The 20,138-nt window shown below is 52.3% G+C and overlaps 1 protein-coding gene across 1 annotated transcript; it reads left to right on the forward strand.

Moving 5' to 3' along the window:
* Positions 1-1,788: 1,788 nt before the first annotated feature.
* On the forward strand, positions 1,789-18,782 carry Pank4 (pantothenate kinase 4 (inactive)). The gene is made up of 19 exons (XM_059255499.1): positions 1,789-1,927; positions 6,733-6,815; positions 7,207-7,421; positions 7,665-7,848; positions 8,035-8,127; positions 8,458-8,611; positions 8,994-9,175; positions 9,762-9,843; positions 10,084-10,184; positions 12,330-12,485; positions 14,099-14,211; positions 14,421-14,508; positions 15,063-15,214; positions 16,015-16,070; positions 16,268-16,317; positions 16,824-16,928; positions 17,385-17,485; positions 17,604-17,672; positions 18,351-18,782. The coding sequence occupies exons 1-19, from the start codon at positions 1,804-1,806 to the stop codon at positions 18,562-18,564; spliced, it is 2,322 nt and encodes a 773-aa protein (XP_059111482.1). The 5' UTR covers positions 1,789-1,803; the 3' UTR covers positions 18,565-18,782.
* The last annotated feature ends 1,356 nt before the right edge of the window (positions 18,783-20,138 follow it).

Genomic DNA, 20,138 nt, shown 5'->3' on the forward strand with positions numbered 1-20,138 from the left:
CTTCTAATAAAACATCAAGCCCTCCATGTCTGTGCCTCTTGTCTGTCCTTGGAGTGGCCTGCCCCATGACTGGGGGTGGGACAGTGGGAGCTACCATGTTCACAAACAGGGATCGGGAGGGGTGATTGATTGCTGGAGGTCTTCTAACAGAGAAAAACGAAAGGCAAGAGATAGGAGGTGAAGAGGAGAGGGGCATGCAGAGCTGTTGGTGCTTTCACTGTGAATAAGACCTGGGTGGCTGCCACTGGTTTTTACTAGCTCCCAGCGGAGGGTGGGGTGAAGGCATCATAATAAGTATAGGTCCTTTGCTCTGTCCACTGAGATGGAAACTGGGGGCTGCAGTGAATCTCTTGTTACAGCAAAAAGAGGCTTGGCTGTGTCAAACCTAAGAAAGTATCTGCCCCAGCTCCTGCTTCCCTTAGTGCACCTGTTTAGCTAATTCATAAATACCCTCCCTCCCTCCCTCCCACAATGTGACTGACTAGGGTCAGGGCTGACCCATTCCATTCAGGCCACGAACCTGGTAGGAATGGTTCACTGCCTCAGATGGGACATTCACTTTAAGGCAGGCCACAGAAGGTCGGCCAAATTCACAGGACCCTAGAACCACAGAGTTCAGGTACCCCAAAGTCAAAATCCAGGAACAAGAAGTGGGAAGGAGCTGGGTGTGTCTACATGTTTTCTGAATGACAAGTCACAGATGTGGGCCCTGCCCTGCCCTTTCTGTCTACTCTGCCAGTGGCCACCTGCAGTCCCTGCTGATTCCCTAGATGTAGTGAGCAATGACAGAGCACCTCCCACTCGTTTTGCTTTCTACAGGAGCAACAGCACATCTGTGCAAGGAGACCACTGCCTTGTGGAGTGTCCTAAATGCAGGGCAGGCATACCCGCTGACAGGGACTGAGATGCTGGGTCATCTTACTCACAGAAGGAGCTCTGCCCCCCTGGAGCAGGCTCTCCCATCCAGAGCATGCCCACCCTGTTGGCAGGCACATACAGTACAAGGCTGCCTCCTCCCTGAATCTATCCAGATATATGGCAGTTGAGCTGTGCATCACCTCAACCCTGTGCTCCATGAGCCTGCCAGTCAGTGAGTGACACAGAATGCAGACAGAACCCAAGAGCAAGATATTAAGTTATGTGGTGGGCCTCTTGAGGACACAATGCTCTCAAGGGACTTAAGTCAGCGGGAACTCTAGATTACCTCTACTTTGGAGCCCTGCCCCCTCTTCCAGGCGCCCTTTCCTCCTTCCCCTATACTTTCTGCAGATTGTCATTAAAGTGCCCCCCTTTCCCAGCTTCAGTCTCATGCCCCCCCCCACACACACACCCGCCCCCATCACTTTCCCCATGGCTAGGCACTCCTGAGTGTAGGGTCCTTAAAACTGCTCCAGTTTACATGGGAGTTTTAGCATTGAAAGTCCCATGTCTGTGGGAAATCAGGATGGTGGGTCACCTATCAGAAATCACAGCAGCTTGCAGGGCCAGCCTCACGGCGGGAGGGCGGCAGACCCAGGTGGTCTGGAAGCAGGATCTGCAGGCTCAGCACAAGTTAGCATCTAGACAACTCAGCGAAAGAATAATATTCCAGAAGCTTCATGTTATTAGTTTGGAGAATAACAGCACTCCCTTTCGCAATCCTGGCCTCTAGGGCACTTGTCTGGGGCGGTCTAGAGGAATAGTCTCCAGCACAGGCGGAGTGGGCGGGACCCTCATTAGCATAATTTATGCACAGGTCGTTTAGCAGTCAATTATATGCGCATATATCTCCATGGCTGATGAGGCTGGCCAGGCACTTTCAAAATGGCGGAGCGTGGAGCAAGTGGCGGCGGGAGCGGCGGGGACAGTCTGGACAAGAGCATCACGCTACCCCCCGACGAGATCTTCCGCAACCTGGAGAACGCCAAGCGCTTCGCCATTGATATAGGTAGCCACGGACCGGGTACTCGAGCGGGCGGCCAGGGCAGTGGGCGAAGGCGGCCAGCGGGGGCGGCGGGAAGGACGAAGGGCGGGGGCGCAGGCCATGCGCACAGCCTCACGGGTCGCCGCACAACCTCTTGGGACTTGTAGTGTGTGCAGCGCCAAGGTGCGGAATCGAGCCGGCTGTGGGACTTCAGCTCCCGGTAGGCGTTGCGCGGGTGGAGCGGGGCATGTCGGGCCTCGTAGTCCGCGCGGCGCCGGCTGATTGTGAGGGCTCCGCGGTGGGACGGGCAGGGCGGATCAGAGGTCCTTAGTCGGCTCAGATCGCCCGGGATCTGGCTGCCCACCGCCCCACGCCCCGCGGCTATCCCGCCGGAACTCCCGCTTCCCAGACAGCGGTCGAGTCGTGGGACCCGGGACACTCGTCGTGCACTGGGTGTAAAGCTCCCACCCAGCGTGTTCCGTGTCTTTGGGCACCTGCACTACCTCCTACGTCCACCTCCTTCTGCGTGCCTGGTGGTTGACCTGCTAAGGCCGGCCTTAGACCTCCTCCGCGTTGGGCTGCCTCATACCTCCCAACAAGGAGATTCTGTCATCATCCCTCTGTGCAGATGTGGAAACCAAGGCACAGAAGGAGGCTAGCTTGCTCGGGGGTCATTCGATTCGTAGATAGCACAGCTAGGATGGGAGCCGGCCAACCCCCAACCACTCTGCTGTGCATCCTGTTACTGGGGAGTTTTGCACCCATCTGTTGCAGGCGTTTTGCCCATGCGTGGTCAGTGAGGCCCACACAGCAGGGCAGCATCCGCTGTCTTGGACTTAACTCGGTGAATGAATGGGTGTGTTGCTGGCTCCTAGCCTCCTTGAAAAGTCTGGATTGTTAAAAGACTTGAAAAGATTCTCTTTACTTCTGGAATATTGAATATCTTCTCTACCCTCTTGCTTTTGGGTTGTCTCTCTGAGGTGCCCTTTCTTGGAATGGGGAGTGGATGAGAAAGCAAAGATGGCCTGGTCTGAGCTCCCACTTTATCAAGGGCTCAGGTGGGTTGGTGATGGGGGAGTAGGCCCTAGAAAAGATTTGAGTAACACCTGAGATAACTTGGTGACTGACTGGATATTGGGCTGAAAATGGTGAGCTTACAGGACTAGCAGAGGGGACTGTCCACAACCAGACCTCTCCAAAGGCCCCAAGGCAGCTGTCCCTAGGCTTCTGAAACCTTCTCTCCAGAGCTAGGTTTTGTGCTTTGTCCTGTGGTCTTACACTTGTTTGTTGGGAAGAAGTCAAAATTAAATAAATATGTCTGAAATGCAGTTGAAATTGATTGCAAACATCATCTGGCAGTTGAGAAAATAGGGTTCACCTTGGATAATGTATGTGGCTCTCAGAGACTATCGAGCCAGTAGCCACAAAGCTTGAGCTGTAGTGGGGGGTGGCACAGGCTACCCTGACAGAAGGACACTGCAGGGGTATGTTCAGTGTTAATTTTTGTCTCCTCTCTCTGAAAGCTTCCACTAGCCTGGGTCCTGGGTCTGAGCTTAGAAGGACATGCTTACCATTCCTGAGGACAGACCCTTTAAGGCTGAAGCTGATGGGAGATCACAACTCTCAGGATGGGGTCAACAACTCAGGAGCCTACAAAACAATTTCACGTCAACTAGGTTGATTCACTCCTGGAAACACAGGCAGTAGGGAAGGTCCCCGAGGGGCACACAGGCAGGAAGAGACTCCAGGGTAGTAAATGCTAGGCTGTCCTGCCCTTCCTTGGTTCTGTGGTGTGCATGTGAAAGTCAATTTGGTGGGATCCAGTTCTCTCCTCCCACTATGTGGGTCCAGGGATCAAATTCAAGTCATCACACTTGACAGCAAGCACCTTTACCTGACTCATCTCACTGGCCTCCCCGTTATTTTTGATGAGTTTCTTAAAGTACATTTCTGTCTGTTTGCACAGCCTTGTCTTTTCAGAAACAGTACATCCTCAGAGGTGAATTAGACAAGCATTTAGAATCAGACAAGTCTGAGGACAGACTGGGATTGAGGGCAGGAAAAAGGGATCAGGAGGCTTAGGACTGTGGCCAGGGATGAGATTAAGCTTATGATACACTCACTAAACCAAACAAGCAAGGCTGCATTATGGTCATTCTTAGTTGCACGGGACAGGCTGCCTTGTTTTAGTTTCACCAAGGGGAGAGCTCTGGCCTCCAAACACCATGGTCCTACATGCCTATACATTTGAGTATCTGCTCCCTTGTAGTCTATTATTTTCTCATAAAAACAAACACTTGGAAATAACTTAGCCATTTCACTCTGAGAGACCTTCACCCTGTTTCTGTCAGGCCCCTGAGAGGTGTAGCTGCAGTGGAGTGCTGAGATTCCTATTTTCCCCGAGTGTCATTTGAAGGCCTGTGAATCTGCAATTGCAATTACAAACTGGAAAGTGCCTTTTCTGCCTGCCAGGGCTTGTCCTTGGCGTTGTCTTCTCTGGAACTCTGGGCAGCTTTCCCTGGAGTGTGTGGCGCACATGGACAGAGGCCTTATGCTTTTCCTGGAGCACGGGCTGGCTGTGTATAGTGTTCCACAGGTGACAGGGCCCTTGTGAAGGTGCCAAGAGCCTCTGTGACTCCAGAGTTGGTGATTGATGCATACCTTGAATCCCAGCATTTGGGAGGTAGAGGCACATGGTTCTCTATAGATCTGAGACCAACTCAGGCTACATAGTGAGACCCTGTCTCAAAATCAATAGGACTGGCTCAGAGGTGGTGGCTCACTTCTTTAGTCCCAGCACTCAGGAGGCAGAAGCAGGAAGGTCTCTGAGTTTGATGTCAGCCTGGGTTACAGAGTGAGTTCCAGGACAGTCAGGGCTACACAAAGAAACCCTGTTTTGAAAAACAAAACAAAACAAAACCAAAAAAAAAAAAACCAACAGAACTGAAGAAAAGGACAAACAGTAAAGAACCCAGATTTAATTCTCAGGACCTATATGGTGACTAAAACCTTCTGTAACTCTATTTACAAGGGAATCTGATGCCCTCTTCTGACCTCCACAGACACTGCATGGACGTGGTGTGCAAGCATTTATGTAAGCAAGACATCCATACACATAAAAAAAAATAAAACCTCAAAAATTAAAAAATAAAATCCTTAAAAGCAACGAACGAAAGAGCCAGGTCCTGTGGAGGCCTTTGACTTCCTTTGGCTACTTCTGAGGCTTGGGCTGCTCCATCAGCTCAGTCCTGAACGCTGAGGGCCACTCTCTGACCCTCAGTCCCTGTTTGTAGGTAAATCCTACCTGTTGACCCTGTGTATCTCAAAGATGCTGTATGTTGCCCATCCTGATTTGTTAAGATGGGGCCAAATGTGGATGGATCAGTTTACTTGGGGTCTGTCAAGATTGGGGCTTGAAACTGCGTTGCTTTCAGTGATGGGACTCGAACCTGGACCCCACATGTGCAGACAAGTGTGCTACCACTGAGCCACACTCCAGCCCTCTTTATCCTGTATGTTGGGGGTATTTCCCCTCATGGCCCCTCCCTCCTTTCATTAGCCTTGGTCTCCCTAGATGTCATTACCTTTACTTTTATGTCTACGTATACACACATAGTTTTATGTGCCTATATAAAATCTATGAATCACAAAAGGAACACACATTTGTCTTTCTGAGGCTGGCTTAATTTGCTTAATATGATCCATCTCCAATTGTTTCCATTTTCCTGCAAATGACATGACATCATTCTTCTCATGACTGGAAAAAAAATTCCATGTATAAGTATACCACATTTTCATCCAGTCCTCTGTACCTCAGCCCACATTTTATTTTGTCTTTTATTTTTAAAAAAAATTTTATTCATTTTACATATCAACCACAGATCCCCTCTTATTCCTCCCCCCACCTTCCCCATTCCCCCATCCCCCATGCCCTCCTCCAAGAGGGTAAGGCCTCCCATGGGGAATAAGAGGAACACATGGATCGCCTTGGGAAAGGGAAATAGATGAGATCTCCATGAGTAAACTGGGGACAAAGGGAAGCCACATTTTATTTTTTATTGTGAGACAGGGTCTCGCTAAGCTGCCTGGGCTGGCCAACTAGTTTGCAGCCCAGGCTGGCCTAAAACTTGTGATCCTCCTGCTTCTGCCTCCAACTAGCTGGGATTACAGGTTTGCACCACCAAGCCTTGTAACTGAGTATGTGGAGAGGGGTAGTCAGAGGACACTCAGGCTGTTCTTTGGGCGCCTTCTGCCTTTTGACTCTCGTTGGCCTGGAGCTTTATCAAATGGGCTAGACTAGTTGGCCAGTGAACCCTAGAAATTTGTCTTTTTTCCATCCATTTTGTCATTACTGGGATTACAAGCATATGCTACCATCCCATTGGATTCTGGGGCTCTGAACTCAGCCCCTTATAACTGCAGGGCTAACGCTTTATCAACTGAGCCTCTCTCCAGCCCTTGAAAACTAAATTTTCTTAACAACTGGCAACCCCTGAATGCACTTGGAGGCAGCAGGTTGGCTCCATTTCTGCTTTGTGAGTCGGGAGGGAAACTGTGAACTCAGATTAGTTAAAAATCTGGGGGCGCGGCAGAACCTGTAAAGAAGAGATGCTACATCATGGTGGTTTATCTCCCTTTCCTCTCCTGTGTCCACAGGGATTTTAAGTTCACATAGCACTAAGCACCTTGTCCACACAGACTCGAGTGCTCAAGGAAGAGGCTGTTTGCTGACGCATCACAATGCCCTCTGAGAGCTTATAGGAAGTGGATCTCAAGGTCTCCTTTGTCCTGTTCTGAATTTTTGCCTGGTTTGTGTTTTCCCCTTGTAGGTGGATCACTGACCAAGTTGGCATACTATTCTACTGTCCAGCACAAAGTAGCCAAAGTGAGATCTTTTGACCACCCAGGAAAGGTAAGCCTGGAGAGGTGGTGGGCACCAGTGGAGCTGGACGGGGTGGCTGCTTCCCTCTGGCCTTGGACTTCATACTATCCCTTTTGTTTGTTGTCTCCGCTGTTTACACATGTTAACACAGCAGTCCTGGAGTTGATTGCTCTTCCCTGACTCCTTGTATGGTGCTCCTACCCTTTGTGGGAATGCCTCCCTTCCCCTGCTCCGTGTGTAGTGTCCTTCTCTGAGGGTCGTGGTTATCTAGGCCTCTTTCCTCCATCCACTTTCTCTGCCTTGGCCCAAGCTAACATCAAGATTGTGTGTATCACAGTTGAATGAATGCCTTAAAGTGCTGGGCAGGGTGCTCAGGACTATGTGGATTCTTGAGTCTCAAAGACTTCTTAACTCTTTCCAGGACATGGAACAGGACCATGAGCCACCCTATGAGATCTCGGTTCAGGAGGAGATCACAGCTCGCCTGCATTTCATCAAGTTTGAGAATACCTACATGGAAGCCTGTCTGGATTTCATCAGAGACCACCTAGTCAACACTGAAACCAAAGTCATTCAGGCCACAGGGGGTGGAGCCTACAAGTTCAAGGACCTAATTGAGGAGAAGCTGCGTCTGAAGTGAGTGGAGAACCTTACTTGTGTTACTTGTGGTGTGGTGAGAAGCCCTGGATTTTGTGCAGATTGTGGTGCCGTGTGTGTGTGTGTGTGTGTGTGTGTGTGTGTGTGTGTGTGTGTGCGCGCGCTGTCTTGGTGGCATTGCTAGCTGCAAACCTGTCAAGAACAGAAGCTGAAGCTTGGCCATGCTGGGTACCTCGTGGATACAATCTGACTGCTCTTGTGACTGTGTTCCTTCATTTGCAGGGTGGACAAAGAGGATGTAATGACCTGCTTGATTAAGGGGTGCAACTTCGTGCTGAAGAACATCCCACATGAGGCTTTCATGTACCAGAAAGATTCCGACCCAGAGTTTCGATTTCAGACAAATCACCCCAACATCTTCCCCTACCTCCTGGTCAACATTGGCTCTGGAGTCTCCATTGTGAAGGTAAGAGTCCGCAGAATGATCGTTGAGTGACTTAGCACCTGCTAGATATGTGCACGCTGTGTGTCACAGCCTTTGCTGAACATAGGGACAGACACTTGACAGAGCCGTTGTTGGCATGAACCAGTGCCCTAGCAGCCTTGTGGCATTTAGCCCTAAGCCTAATATGCCTGCCCTGCTCTTCCCCAGGTGGAGACTGAGGACCGGTTTGAGTGGATTGGTGGAAGCTCTATTGGAGGAGGCACTTTCTGGGGACTTGGGGCTCTGCTCACCAAAACAAAGGTAACCTCTTCAGAACCTCTGCGCTGGCCCGTAGGAGGTCCCTGCTACACGTCTGCAGAAGCACTTCCCAAGCCTTTATCCCAGCTCTAGTGTCAGGTCTTAGATCCCTGTGACTGAGCTAATTACACTCTGAAGGACAAGGGCTCTGAGCTACTGGAATTCTGCCAGCTCAGTGGTCTAGTGTCCAGCTTGGCAGCCCCTGCCCTTGCCCCATGTGCTGAGAGAAGGCCATTCACATCAGACTTGGCTGGCTCCTCTTTGGTGTCCAGGATGGTGAGGTTCCCCCAGCTGCTAGGCCTCTCACTAGCCTGCTCTGTTCTGCTTCCACAGAAGTTTGATGAGCTGCTGCAGCTGGCCTCCAGAGGCCGGCATGCCAACGTTGACATGCTGGTGCAGGACATCTATGGTGGGGCCCACCAGACCCTGGGGCTGAGTGGCAATCTCATCGCAAGCAGCTTTGGAAAGTCAGCCACTGCTGACAGAGGTACCTGCCAGGATCTGCCCTTCATGGTGACCAAGGCATGGCCTGCTTCAGTGCCCAGAGCATCACTCTGCCCACTAGTGTGGAGATACAAGCCTCACAGATCCTCTGACACTGTTCTTGCTGGGCCCCTAGGGCTCATCCCTCCCAGAGGCCTGCTCTGGCTCATTAGAATATTGCCAGATACTTCCTCAGCCTGTTTCCAAGGAAATGCAAACTAAGAAAAGTGGTTAGGATATTTTTTTTTTTCCTCTTGAAAAAAATTCTCTCTCATCCAGGACTGAGTCTCGCCTCACATCCCAGAGCTCTGTGCCCCTCACCCAGCTGTCTGAAACCTGGGGGTACTCATATCACACCCTGGATTCTGTTTTCATTTCCCTCTCAGAGTTCTCCAAAGAAGACATAGCCAAGAGCCTGCTGCACATGATCAGCAATGACATTGGACAGCTCGCCTGTCTCTACGCCAAGCTTCACGGCTTGGACAGGGTCTACTTTGGGGGCTTCTTCATCCGGGGCCACCCTGTGACCATGCGTACCATCACCTACAGCATTAACTTCTTCTCCAAGGTGACTGTAGCCAATTTCCTGTCCTTGGGCTCAGCTCATCCCAGTTGCTCCAATATACTCCGTAAAGTCTCCTCAAATGGTGACATGCTGAACAGAACTCATTTCACACCCAGGGGGCACATGTGAGGCTCTGGGATAGGGCACAGTCACAGTTCCTTGCCATCAGGCTCCTTGGGAAGATATGTCCCCACAGGCAGTTGGCCTTCCCACCCACCCAGACCTTCTGGTCAACTGCACCTTCCTCCTGGCCAGCTTGGCATTCTGTGCATTGAGTGTAAGCCTGTTACAATGAAGGGCAATCAGGGACTGTCCTTTAGTGAGGAGAGTGACACGTGGGTCTGAGGTGTCTAGGCCAGCCGAGTGCTACAGATTGGTGCTTGGGATGAGGAATAGCAAGCCCGAGGCAGCCTTATATAGTTGGGCTTCCCCTCAGGTTCCTCAGTCAACAGGATATCCTGTGGTGTGCAGGTACCATCTGTTGGCAGGGTATCAGGTGACCTTGCAGAAGTTGGTGTGCTGGTGTGGTGGGTCCAGAGTGGATCTTACTGGACACTGACCAGTTACCTGTGGGCTTGGGATGGGGCAGGGTGAAGTCCAGGCACTCTTCCTGAGACACGAAGGCTACCTGGGAGCCATCGGGGCGTTTTTAAAAGGAGCCGAGCAAGACAGTGAGTAGAGTCACTGCACTGAGCAGTGGCAGGCTGTGCAGGGAGTGGCCTGTGCCCCTGCTTGGGCATCTGGGTGGGAAAGTGGGGTCAGGGGGTGGGGCATGAGGCTTGAAGAAGCCCCAGAAAGGGGTAATCCCTTAGCGTGTAAATAGACCAATGATTGTATCCCTTTTCCTCCTCTACTTTCCCCTTTGAATCAAGGGCGAGGCTGACACGGTGACCAGCTTCTCGTTTTTCCAGATCCTAACCAGTACAGCTGGGGTGAGAACTACGCAGCCAGCTCCGGGCTGATGAGCACGTCGCCCGAGCTGTGCCCGGCACAGCGGGCAAGGAGCGGCACAGTGAGTAGCAGGCCCTTCCGGAGCAGCCTGCCCAGCCGTCTCTGCTGTGGCCTCTCACCACACAGGCTGGTTTATGTTGATAACAAGTTAGGCTTGAGGGCAGGAGGCACTGAGGTTTCCAGGGCTCTTGGGAGCCCGAGAGGCCTGGTGGCCTGTGTAGAGCACCAAGCCGGCAGCTGTGAGCATGTGTGCAGCAAAAGTGGAGAATAGGCCTGCCCTTGGTCTGCGCTCACTGTCAGCAGCTTTGTGTTTCTTGGGAAGTCTGCTCTCCCTGGAATGGTTTAGACCCATTTCTCAAGTCTCCACGTGAGATGAAGTCCACTGTGATGAGACATTGGGCTTACTTGGCCAGAGGCAGGTTGAGACTGTGGAGCTGATGGGTTAGGAGACTCGTTAGCACATGCCTAGTTAGAGTCCTCTTGATGAGGGCTCCTGCCAGGCATTCTCAAGTCGGATGTCCACGATGGTGGAGTCGCCATATTACCAGCTGTCTGGCCATCTGGCAGTTGGCTATGGACCTTTTGTAACTCAGATAACATACACATCTGGGAAAGAGCAGTTGGAATAAAGGCAACTACTAGAAGCATGAAGTAAGCCACCACCCTCAGGACAAGGTTGCAAGCACCATGGTGGACACAGCTTTTCATGGTGGACACAGCACCCCTTGGTAGTGAGCCCAGGCCTCTCCAGTGAGAGCATCCACCTGTACACTTGTCGGTGGGCCAGGCTAGGCGGGGAACTGCTGCTCAAATGGATATCTTCCAGCCTTGGTTTTAATTCATCAGTGGCTGTGTTGAGGCCTGCCACATGGATTCCGAAATGAAGGGAGACAAGAGTAGTCAAAGTCACCCTTCTGTCTATGCTGAAGGGTGGCTCATGCTTCCCTCAGTAGAGCATGGCAGGGTGAGTGGCACTTACCCAGCTCTGTTCCACACCTTGGGGCCAGCATAGCCTGTGCTAGGGTAACATGTCTGGCATGCAGGTGCTGAGCAGTCATTTGAGGCTTATATTGCCAAGAGACAGAACTAGGGTTTGAGATCTCTGCCAGCAGGCAATGCCAAAACCTGCAGAATGGGAAACTTGGTAGCATGTTAACTAGTAGGGAGAGCTGGAATGCTGTGTGTCCTTGTGTGCAGAGAGCACTGGGGCTGGGGTGCTTGGTGGTAAGCCAGTGGTTAACTAGGTGATCCCTGCCCCGTTCTGGTCAGTTTGGGAATTTTCCAGACCTTTCTTGCTAACCTTACCACTTGTGTGTGTTCCTAGATTTTGTAAGCATTTGTCTCTGTGGCTCTGTCCAAGCTGAGTCTTAACCTAGACTTTATGTTCACTCATTGCAGTTGAAATCCCCTGGCTGAAAGGGCTTGAGTTCAAGGGTGTGATGTGGCTGGTAGGTCAGAAAGAGGTAGCCGTGGAGCAGAGGTCACACTTAGGCTGACTCTTTCTCTTGATAGTTTCTCTGGGCCTAGAGCTGCTGCTGGGCATGTTTACCTCACTGTTGTGTACGTGCTGGTTCAGCTCCTCTCAACTTAAAATAGAAAGGCCAATGGGGCGAGTGAGGTTCCAAAAATGCTCGTGGGCTTGGCACCAGTGGCCATGGGGTTCATGTGGCTGCTAAAGTAGCTGGTCTTACTGATTGTATCTCGGGGCCGGTATATGAGGAACAGCCCTGTAGTGCTTTGCAGGCAGCAAATCAGGTGCACAGGACAGAGGCCAAGGCATGTGCCAGCATCGAGTCTGCCAGCACTTATGTGGACAAGGCTGGGAGTCAGAGGGCTGGTGGGAACTTAGTACTGCAGATCCTCAGCACTGAACAGCAGGCACAGGGCTTGGCGAGAACTAAAGATGCAACTCAAGCTGAGTGTTGGGAGAGACAGCATGAGCTGGTATCAGAGCAGCCAAGGGGCCAGTTAGGAACCACAAACTGCTATGGAATTAAGGGTGACGGCCAAGGTGTGTTGATTCAGGGGGGAGGTAGGGTATAGACCCACTCCACTGCCAAGCAATGGGCTGAATCCAGGAAGTCTGGCTGGTGGCTGCAAGAGGAGGCTCAAAGATGAGGCAGGTGGGAGCTAAAGGCAGAGCTTACATCAGGGTTGTGATCTTTCTGACAGTGACTTTTCCACCAACCTCTTCTTGTCCTCCTAGTTTGACCTATTGGAGATGGACCGGCTAGAGAGGCCCCTGGTCAACCTGCCCCTCCTTCTGGACCCGTCCTCCTATGTACCTGATACAGTGGACCTCACCGACGATGTTCTGGCCCGCCAATACTGGCTCACCTGCTTTGAGGAGGCCCTGGATGGGGTGAGGCTCAAGACACAGCAAGTGGCCCATGTGGTCTCTGGAGCACCTGGGCTCTCCAGGGCTTAGCTGGCTCCATCCCTATGAGAGTCAACAGGGGAAAGGAGGCGGAAGAGGGCAGGGGAATTTTCCAGAAGCCATGTGGTCTTAGTAAGGAAAGAATATTCCTGTCTCAGGTAGAATGTATTGGGGTGAGGACATGATTTAGTGAAGCAGTTTCTACAGAACACCATGTGTTTTTATTGTTTACATCTTTTCAAAAGGCAAGCCATCACACAGACCTCTGTTTTGGGCAGTTTTTGGAGGGAGGGTCTTACCCCGTACTCCAGGCTGGATTGAAACTCACTGTGTAGCCAGACTTACCTCAGACTCAATGATCTTCTGCCTCAGCTGTCTGAGTGCCGCGATTATAGCACCCTACGCCACCAAGCCAGGCATCTGATCTGATTTTGACAACTCTATTGTTGCTGTGGGACCTCTGCCCTGTTCTTTTCTGTTGTCTGTGTCAGAATCTGACAAAAACAGGAAGAACTTCTGGCTCACACTTCAGAGGTTGCAGCCTGTGGTATTCTGGCCCCTTGTTGGCCTGTGGTGAGGCAAAGCATTGCAGGGCAGAGCATGGCAGAGCAAAGCTGCCCACCCTGGGGCAACCAGGAAGCAGAGAGGAGAGATCGGAAGGGGCCAGGGCAAGGTACAGTCTTCAAGGCTAGTGTGGTGGCATAGGCCTTTGCACCCAATACTCAGGATACAGAGACAGGCAGATCTCATCAAGTTTGAGGCCAGCCTGGTCTGCACAGTGAGTTCAGGCCAGCCAGGGCTACATAGTGAGATCCTATCTCAGTACATACATACATACATACATACATACATACATACATACATACATACATACACACACTTTTCAAAGGCAAGCCCCTAGTGACTACTTCCTCAACCAGGCCCCACCTCCCATATTCTACCTCATAATCGTCTTAACATTTCGAGTCCATCAATGGATTCCTCTGTCGGTGAAGAGCTCTTTTGATCCAGTTACCTTCCAAAAGTCCACCTCTGAGTTCTGCTTGCATCATGGACCAAGCCTTCAATTCATGGGCTGCTTTGGGGACACTTCAAATTCAAACCGTATGCCTCCTTGTGTGTATCTGCTGCCTTGTCCAGGGCCAGCACTGTATGTGGTGGTAGAGCTAGCCCCTGGGAGGTATGGGGGCAGGGCTCAGGTAGGCTGGGTGGTTGTGGCCACAGTAGGAATACCCAGCCCTCTCTCAGGCATCTGGGTATGTGCTGAGTGAGGGGCACAGTCCTGGACCCCAAACAGCCCCTGTTGGTGGACATAAATCGGACCCTTCCTCTTTGTAGCTCCAGTGAGGTCCTGCAGTCTGTTCCTGTATCCCAAGCAGCAGCAGGGTGTTTGGCAAGGGTGGTGTCTTTAAAAGCCAAAACACCAGACACACAGGCCATCTCCAGTACTGCTGTAGACACTGGTGTTGGCTGTGGGGTGTGCTCCAGCCAGCTAGGCAAAGCCCCTCCAGCCTATGCCTACCCTTGGGCTGTGCCTGCCTCTGGGGAATTTGCCCAGGGTTGGGCCAGAACTTACTTGAGTCCTCTACTGTTGGCAGGTGGTGAAGCGAGCTGTGGCCAGCCAGCCAGAATCCATAGATGCAGCTGAGAGGGCAGAGAAGTTCCGGCAGAAGTATTGGAGCAAACTGCAGACGCTGCGGCACCAGCCCTTGTGAGTCCTATGACCCCAGGACAGCCCCTGCCTATAGGCCACTGAGGAAGGGTTTCCTTCTTGGCGTGGGGATCCCAACTGGCCTGGTGAGAGGCTGAAGCCCACGTGGTATGACCTCTTCTGGCTGTGTGCAGGGGTCTCACCGGGCTCTCCTGGGCTCTGTGAGGCTTGTCTTCTTCAGCCACACTCCATCCCGGTTCTGTCCCCAGTGCTTATGGGACACTGACTGTGCGCAGCCTGTTGGACACAAGAGAGCACTGTTTGAACGAGTTCAACTTCCCAGATCCCTACTCCAAGGTGAGCTCCTCAGGCCACAGGTAGGGTGCAAAGGACTTAGTAGCATTCTGTGGTGCCCAAGCTCAGGAGGTCTGAGCCCACTGGCTAGTTCTCAGTGGACGGCTCTACTTAGGAACTAGGGTGCAGCCACTGTAGCCCCATGTGTTAGATCCTCTGGCTGGGAGCTGTGGGCCCCTTCCTTCCCTGATATCAGGCATCTTGTCCCTTCCTCACATACCCATGCACAGTGGCCTCTAGGGTGCGTATCCCCCGCCCTCCTGACTCCAATTAACTTTGTGCCAAAGCACCTCTCTGCCTCACTCAACACCATATAGACCTGAGGACTGCCCCAAATCAGTAACATGGTACACCTAGTGGGTCAGTCCCGAGTGGCACCTCTCAGGAGTGTGACAGCAAGTATCCCTTCACCTCCCTGGTATTGTTAGTGTTTGCATCCTCTGTGAGCCTTCTTCCTCAACCGCCCTGTGGAGACCTCCTTAGAAGCTACAAAGAGTGGTAAGGGCCCACCTCCAGGATGGGACCAATAAAGCAATGCTTGTGTGTCTTCCCCATAGGTGAAGCAGAAAGAAAACGGACTCGCACTAAAATGCTTTCAGAGTGTGACACGCTCCCTGGACTCACTAGGCTGGGAAGAGCGGCAGCTGGCCCTGGTGAAGGGGCTGTTGGCCGGGAATGTCTTCGACTGGGGAGCCAAGGCCGTGTCTGAGTAGGTGTTTGAGGTCTGCTCAGCTAGTTCCTTCTTCTCTCTCTGAGGTGGCTTAGAGATGGTTTATTCTGTGCCTGAAGTATGCCATCCTGCCACCAGGCTATCTAGACCCAGACCCATCTTGTTCTGGGTAGGCCCTACTTTAACAGTGATGGACAAGAGCCTGAAGTCATGGGTCTTTGTGCTACTGGAGGTTTTCTGGGCAGGCACATGTCATAGGGAGGTAGATCTGAGCTTTAGGGCTGACATTCCAGGATAAAAGTCCAAATTCATAGTAACTAAATACAGCAGGGATTGATGATACTTAGTGTCTGATGGAACCAAGGGGCCTTACAAAGGTGTTGGCACTAGCTGGACACTGGGACAAGTGTGTTTCTAAGGAGCACTGAACAACTGTGGAGTTGCTGTCTCCATGGCAGTTCACCCCAGGCCCAAGCCTCATTGGGTGACCATGCTACTTAGCTGGTGTGGGTCCACACTGAAAAGGGTTCACTCTCCTGCCTCATCCTCCTCACAGCTGCCCATTTTGGCCCCAGTGTGTGGTGGCAGGTTAACCAAGGCTGCCAGTCATAGAAGGAGCTATCTCCACTGCTCTGAGCAGGTCTGAGCTCTTACATGCCACTGAAGGGATTTGTTCATGTCTGCAGTCTGCTCTGCCTCGAGCCGGGCTGGCCACTGACTGTAGATGCTGTGCTCCAACACAGCACAGCATGGCTGGGAGACACCTCACGATGTTGGCTTGGGCTGGAATGCTTGCTTTGTGGGTTTTGCTTCATTTTAATTTTCTCTTCTCTACATAGTGTCCTTGAATCGGACCCCCAGTTTGGGTTTGAAGAAGCAAAGAGAAAATTGCAAGGTATGGACACCATGGCGCTTTGGTGCCCTGTGTGGTGGGTGATTGGCTCTGTAGAATAAGTTAGGCAGCAGGGCAAGAGCAACTCCACCTGGTGCTGTGTAACCATGTGGACTTGGAGTGAGGGAGCCCGTCCCTTGTCGAAACAAGCTGTGGACACTGCCTCAGCTTCCCTGACTGGAGTTCCTGTCTCCTCACAGAACGGCCCTGGCTCGTGGACTCCTACACCAAGTGGCTCCAGAGGTTAAAGGTACGTAAGGTGCCTCTGCTTCTGCCCTTGGGGGTTGGAACAGATCTGGACCTGGCCAAGAAGGGTGGCTACCAAAGGCATTGGGCTTATTGTGAGGTGGGTGTAGCAGTCCCCTGCCCCCAGTGGCCTGGGACACAGGTATAGCCTGTAGCCCACCACTTAGAGCTCACAAACCCCCAGCTGAGAATCTAATGTCAGAAGTACCCATTCTAGGCTTAGGTATACTCAGTAAAAGAAAATTGCTTGGTTTGTATGAGGTTCTGGGTTCCATCCCCAGCACCACAGGGAAGGAAGATGTCCCACTCCCTGCATGACCTCCTGCAGTGACCACTGCCTGGGTCACCTGGCCTTGGGACAGACTGCCCTATCTCCATAGCCTGTTATGCGTTGAGACCCTGTGCCTGGACCCAGCCCCTGTGGGGGCTGTACGGGGTGTAGAGTACAGTGGTGTGTGAAACGCTTGAATGCACCTGTTCCCAACTGAACGTCCTGGTTTTGTCTTACAGGGGCCCCCTCATAAATGTGCCTTAATTTTCGCAGATAACAGTGGAATAGACATCATTTTGGGAGTCTTCCCCTTTGTCAGGGAGCTACTCTTTAGAGGGACAGAGGTGAGTGAAAAGGCTGGGTGGGTGGGACCCTTCCCCCGGGCTTCTCCGCTGTTGGTGGGGTTGGCGTTGCTGTGGGCTTCTGGCGGTGGTCAGAGCTCCTACTTTGTAGCAGGTGAGTGCAGGTGAGGCCAGGGAGCACCTGGGCCTGTGGGTGTGGGCTGTAGCTTAAAGCCTGGGATCTCTCTGCTTCCTGTTTCCTGGAAAGGCATTTACCAGAGACTTGGGAATACATGAGAGGTTATCCTGCTCCAGGAGGCAGGCCGAGGATGGGATGAGAGGCAATAAAGCATGCTCTGAGCACAGCCCTGCCTCTCTCAAAAGCTACAAAGCCCTGAGATTGTCTGGGGCCCTGCTGCCCAGCTGGCTGCTGCTTGGAACCTGCCAGGGACAGCTTGGTGAGTTTTGGCCACATAAGTAACAGCCCAGGTTCTAAAGAGCTGCTGCCCCTCACCGTAGGTCATCTTGGCATGCAACTCAGGCCCTGCCCTGAACGATGTGACCTACAGTGAGTCCCTCATTGTGGCAGAACGCATTGCAGCCATGGACCCCGTCGTCTGGTAGGTTCTGGCCTCCCATGTTGAGCCAGGCAGGAGGTGGGCCTAAGAGGTACTGGGAGATACGCAAAGAAGGGTTGGGGGTGGGCTTTCCTGGGCCTGACTGCCTGGTTTTCTATAGCTCTGCACTCAGAGAAGATAGGCTACTGCTCGTGCAGACTGGTTCCAGCTCCCCGTGCCTAGATCTCAGGTAACCCAGCCCTCCTCCCTCCTGCTCTGCAAGGCACCAAAACCAGCCAGGCTGCTGCGTGACCTAAATATGACCTGTGTAGTCACTTCTTCCTGTGGCCTGTAAGCCAGATGGGCAACTGACCCAGGCTCCAGGCCTTGGGACCCTCCTGTAGCATGGGGCTCTGCCCCATCATTCCTACAGGCAGTCATGTCCTCCAGTGCTTTTTTTTTTTTTTTAACATTTATTTACTTGTCATTTACTTATTGTGTATCTATGTGTGAGGGCCACAGCATGTAGAGGGCAGAGGACAACTTGCAGGAGTAGCTTTTCTTTCACCATGTGGGTTCTAGGGATCAAACTTAAGTCACCAGGCTTGGTGGAAAGTGTCTAAAACCCACTGAGCCATCCTGCTGGCCCTTCCTTTAGTGTTTTCTGCAAAGAATTGCACTGTACTAGACAAAGGACATGTCAGAAATGTGGGCATTAGGGAAGCCAGGCAGTGCTGGAAGTGGAGCTCCTGGCCAGTCTTAGAAGACTGGGCTTGGACATGCCTTAGCAGGAGGCACTGGGGAGAGGTCCCCATGTTCTTGCTGGTTGCCACTTCCAAGGGAACAGGGTTGGTGTCCACCAGCGTGTGCTCAGGGCAGGTTGTGGCCAGCCCCCTGCCCAACCTCGCTGCCACCTTCTTCCCTGAAGCCGCCTAGACAAGGGGCTGGCCGTGCTGGTACGGGAGCGTGGTGCGGACCTGGTGGTCATCGAAGGAATGGGCCGTGCCATCCACACCAACTATCATGCATTGCTGTGCTGCGAGAGCCTCAAGCTGGCGGTGGTGAAGAATGCCTGGCTAGCAGAGCGGCTAGGTGGCCAGCTCTTCAGTGTCATCTTCAAATATGAGGTTCCCGCTGAGTGAGACACCCACCCTTCCAGACCTATCTGCCTGTCCCTCGTCAGGAACCTGTGTCACAACGGAGTATTGATACTATGCTTCTGTGACTGACAGACAGCACGTGTACCAGGGCCACCCAACCTAGCATTTGTCCTGTGGGACACTTGTGTTGGAATGTATTTAACTGTTAAATAATCTTTTATATATATATACATATATATAAATATATAAATACACATGTATTCATCTGGTAGGAAACAGTGCCTGGCACAGCAGGTCTCCCAGAGACCAGATACGCTTTCTATGTGCTGCTGAGAAAATGCCCACAGTCCCAAGTGATCTGTAGCAGCCCCAGCTGACTTCTTCTGTCACCTCTGGAGCTACTGAGTGCTGAACTTCCAGTCCTGTTCCATCACCTCTTTGGGTCCCAGTGTTCTTCCCATCCTGTTTCTTGACTCAGAAGGAGCAAACACCAGTCCATCTGCTGACCCAGCTCCTAGGAACAGCACAAGCTGCTAAGCAGCACTCCTGTTTCAAGAGCTGGTAGAGAGGAGGCTTTGTCATGAAGGACCCTCAAGGGTTCTTGGAGGGAGCTGGGCAGAGCCCAGCAACCTGTATGGGTTTTGTTACTGTGGCTTTGATTCCAGTCCCCAGGGCTTGGCGCCTGGGAGTGCTGGGATGCCTCAGGTGTACACAAGGCTCTTGGACTCCTTCCTTAATTGATTTGACCTCCAGGGGTGGATGTGTGGCCATGAACAGCCACACATTGAGGATGTGTGGTGGAGCCACGTAGGTGTTCACAGGACTGCACGGGTACAGGGGTGGAGCCTTGGGCTCCACTTCTCACAGTAGGGGCTTGTTCTTGGCATCTGAGCTGTTGGAAAGACGGAAGAGGCCGACACCAGCTCTACTGGGTCCCCCCAGATGGAAAGAAACAGACCAACCGAGAGGCACAGCCAGATGCTTATCACCCAGCCGAGTGTTACCTTTCATGGTGGTAGCTGCTGCTCTGCCTTCCTCTTGTTCTCCATTAGGACCTCCAGCATCCAGGATACTCAGTTCTGGGCCAATGAAAGTGACAACCTGGATAAAGCAATGTGATAGGGCCTGTACCCAGATCCAGGGTCATCTAGATTTACTCCACCCCTTTTCCTTGCCATCAGAAGTTTTCAGTGGCCATTTCAGGCCCTACCTACTGTCTTTGCGACACGCCCTGGATGTTGATGTGGGCTGTACCATCTGTGATCTGTGTAGTGGTAGTAACCCCCTTGTGTACCAGCCATTATGCAACGCCTGTAGGTGAGTAGCAGAATTGAGGCCTGGCCCTCCTACAGATAGCCACCAGGGGGCAGCAGGCACCTCAACAAGCAACATCCTGGGGTTCTGCAGTCGGCGGTCTTGAGTCCAGGGCCTATTTCCAGCCCAGCCCACGGGCTTCAAGTCATCAGCTCAGATAGCTGTAGGCCCCGAGCCAGGGATCTAATGTTAGAAGTCCCCATTCACAGATTGGGGTATGTTCCTTGGTCCCCAGCACAGATGGGGAAACCCTTCCTGCTTGGGTAGGCTTCCTGCCTTTCTTGAACTCCAGGCAGGGAGGC

The sequence above is a fragment of the Peromyscus eremicus genome, chromosome 2, assembly GCF_949786415.1.
Source record: "Peromyscus eremicus chromosome 2, PerEre_H2_v1, whole genome shotgun sequence".
NCBI classification, from domain to species: domain Eukaryota; kingdom Metazoa; phylum Chordata; class Mammalia; order Rodentia; family Cricetidae; genus Peromyscus; species Peromyscus eremicus.

What these genes read in the sequence shown, in the direction of transcription:
- Pank4 (XM_059255499.1), top strand. Translation starts at nt 1,804, where the DNA reads ATGGCGGAGCGTGGAGCAAGTGGCGGCGGGAGCGGCGGGGACAGTCTG. An exon ending in AAAAGGAGCCGAGCAAGACA is followed by an intron (nt 9,844 to 10,083) that starts GTGAGTAGAGTC and finishes TCGTTTTTCCAG; the next exon opens with ATCCTAACCAGTACAGCTGG. An exon ending in ACGCTGCGGCACCAGCCCTT is followed by an intron (nt 14,212 to 14,420) that starts GTGAGTCCTATG and finishes TTCTGTCCCCAG; the next exon opens with TGCTTATGGGACACTGACTG.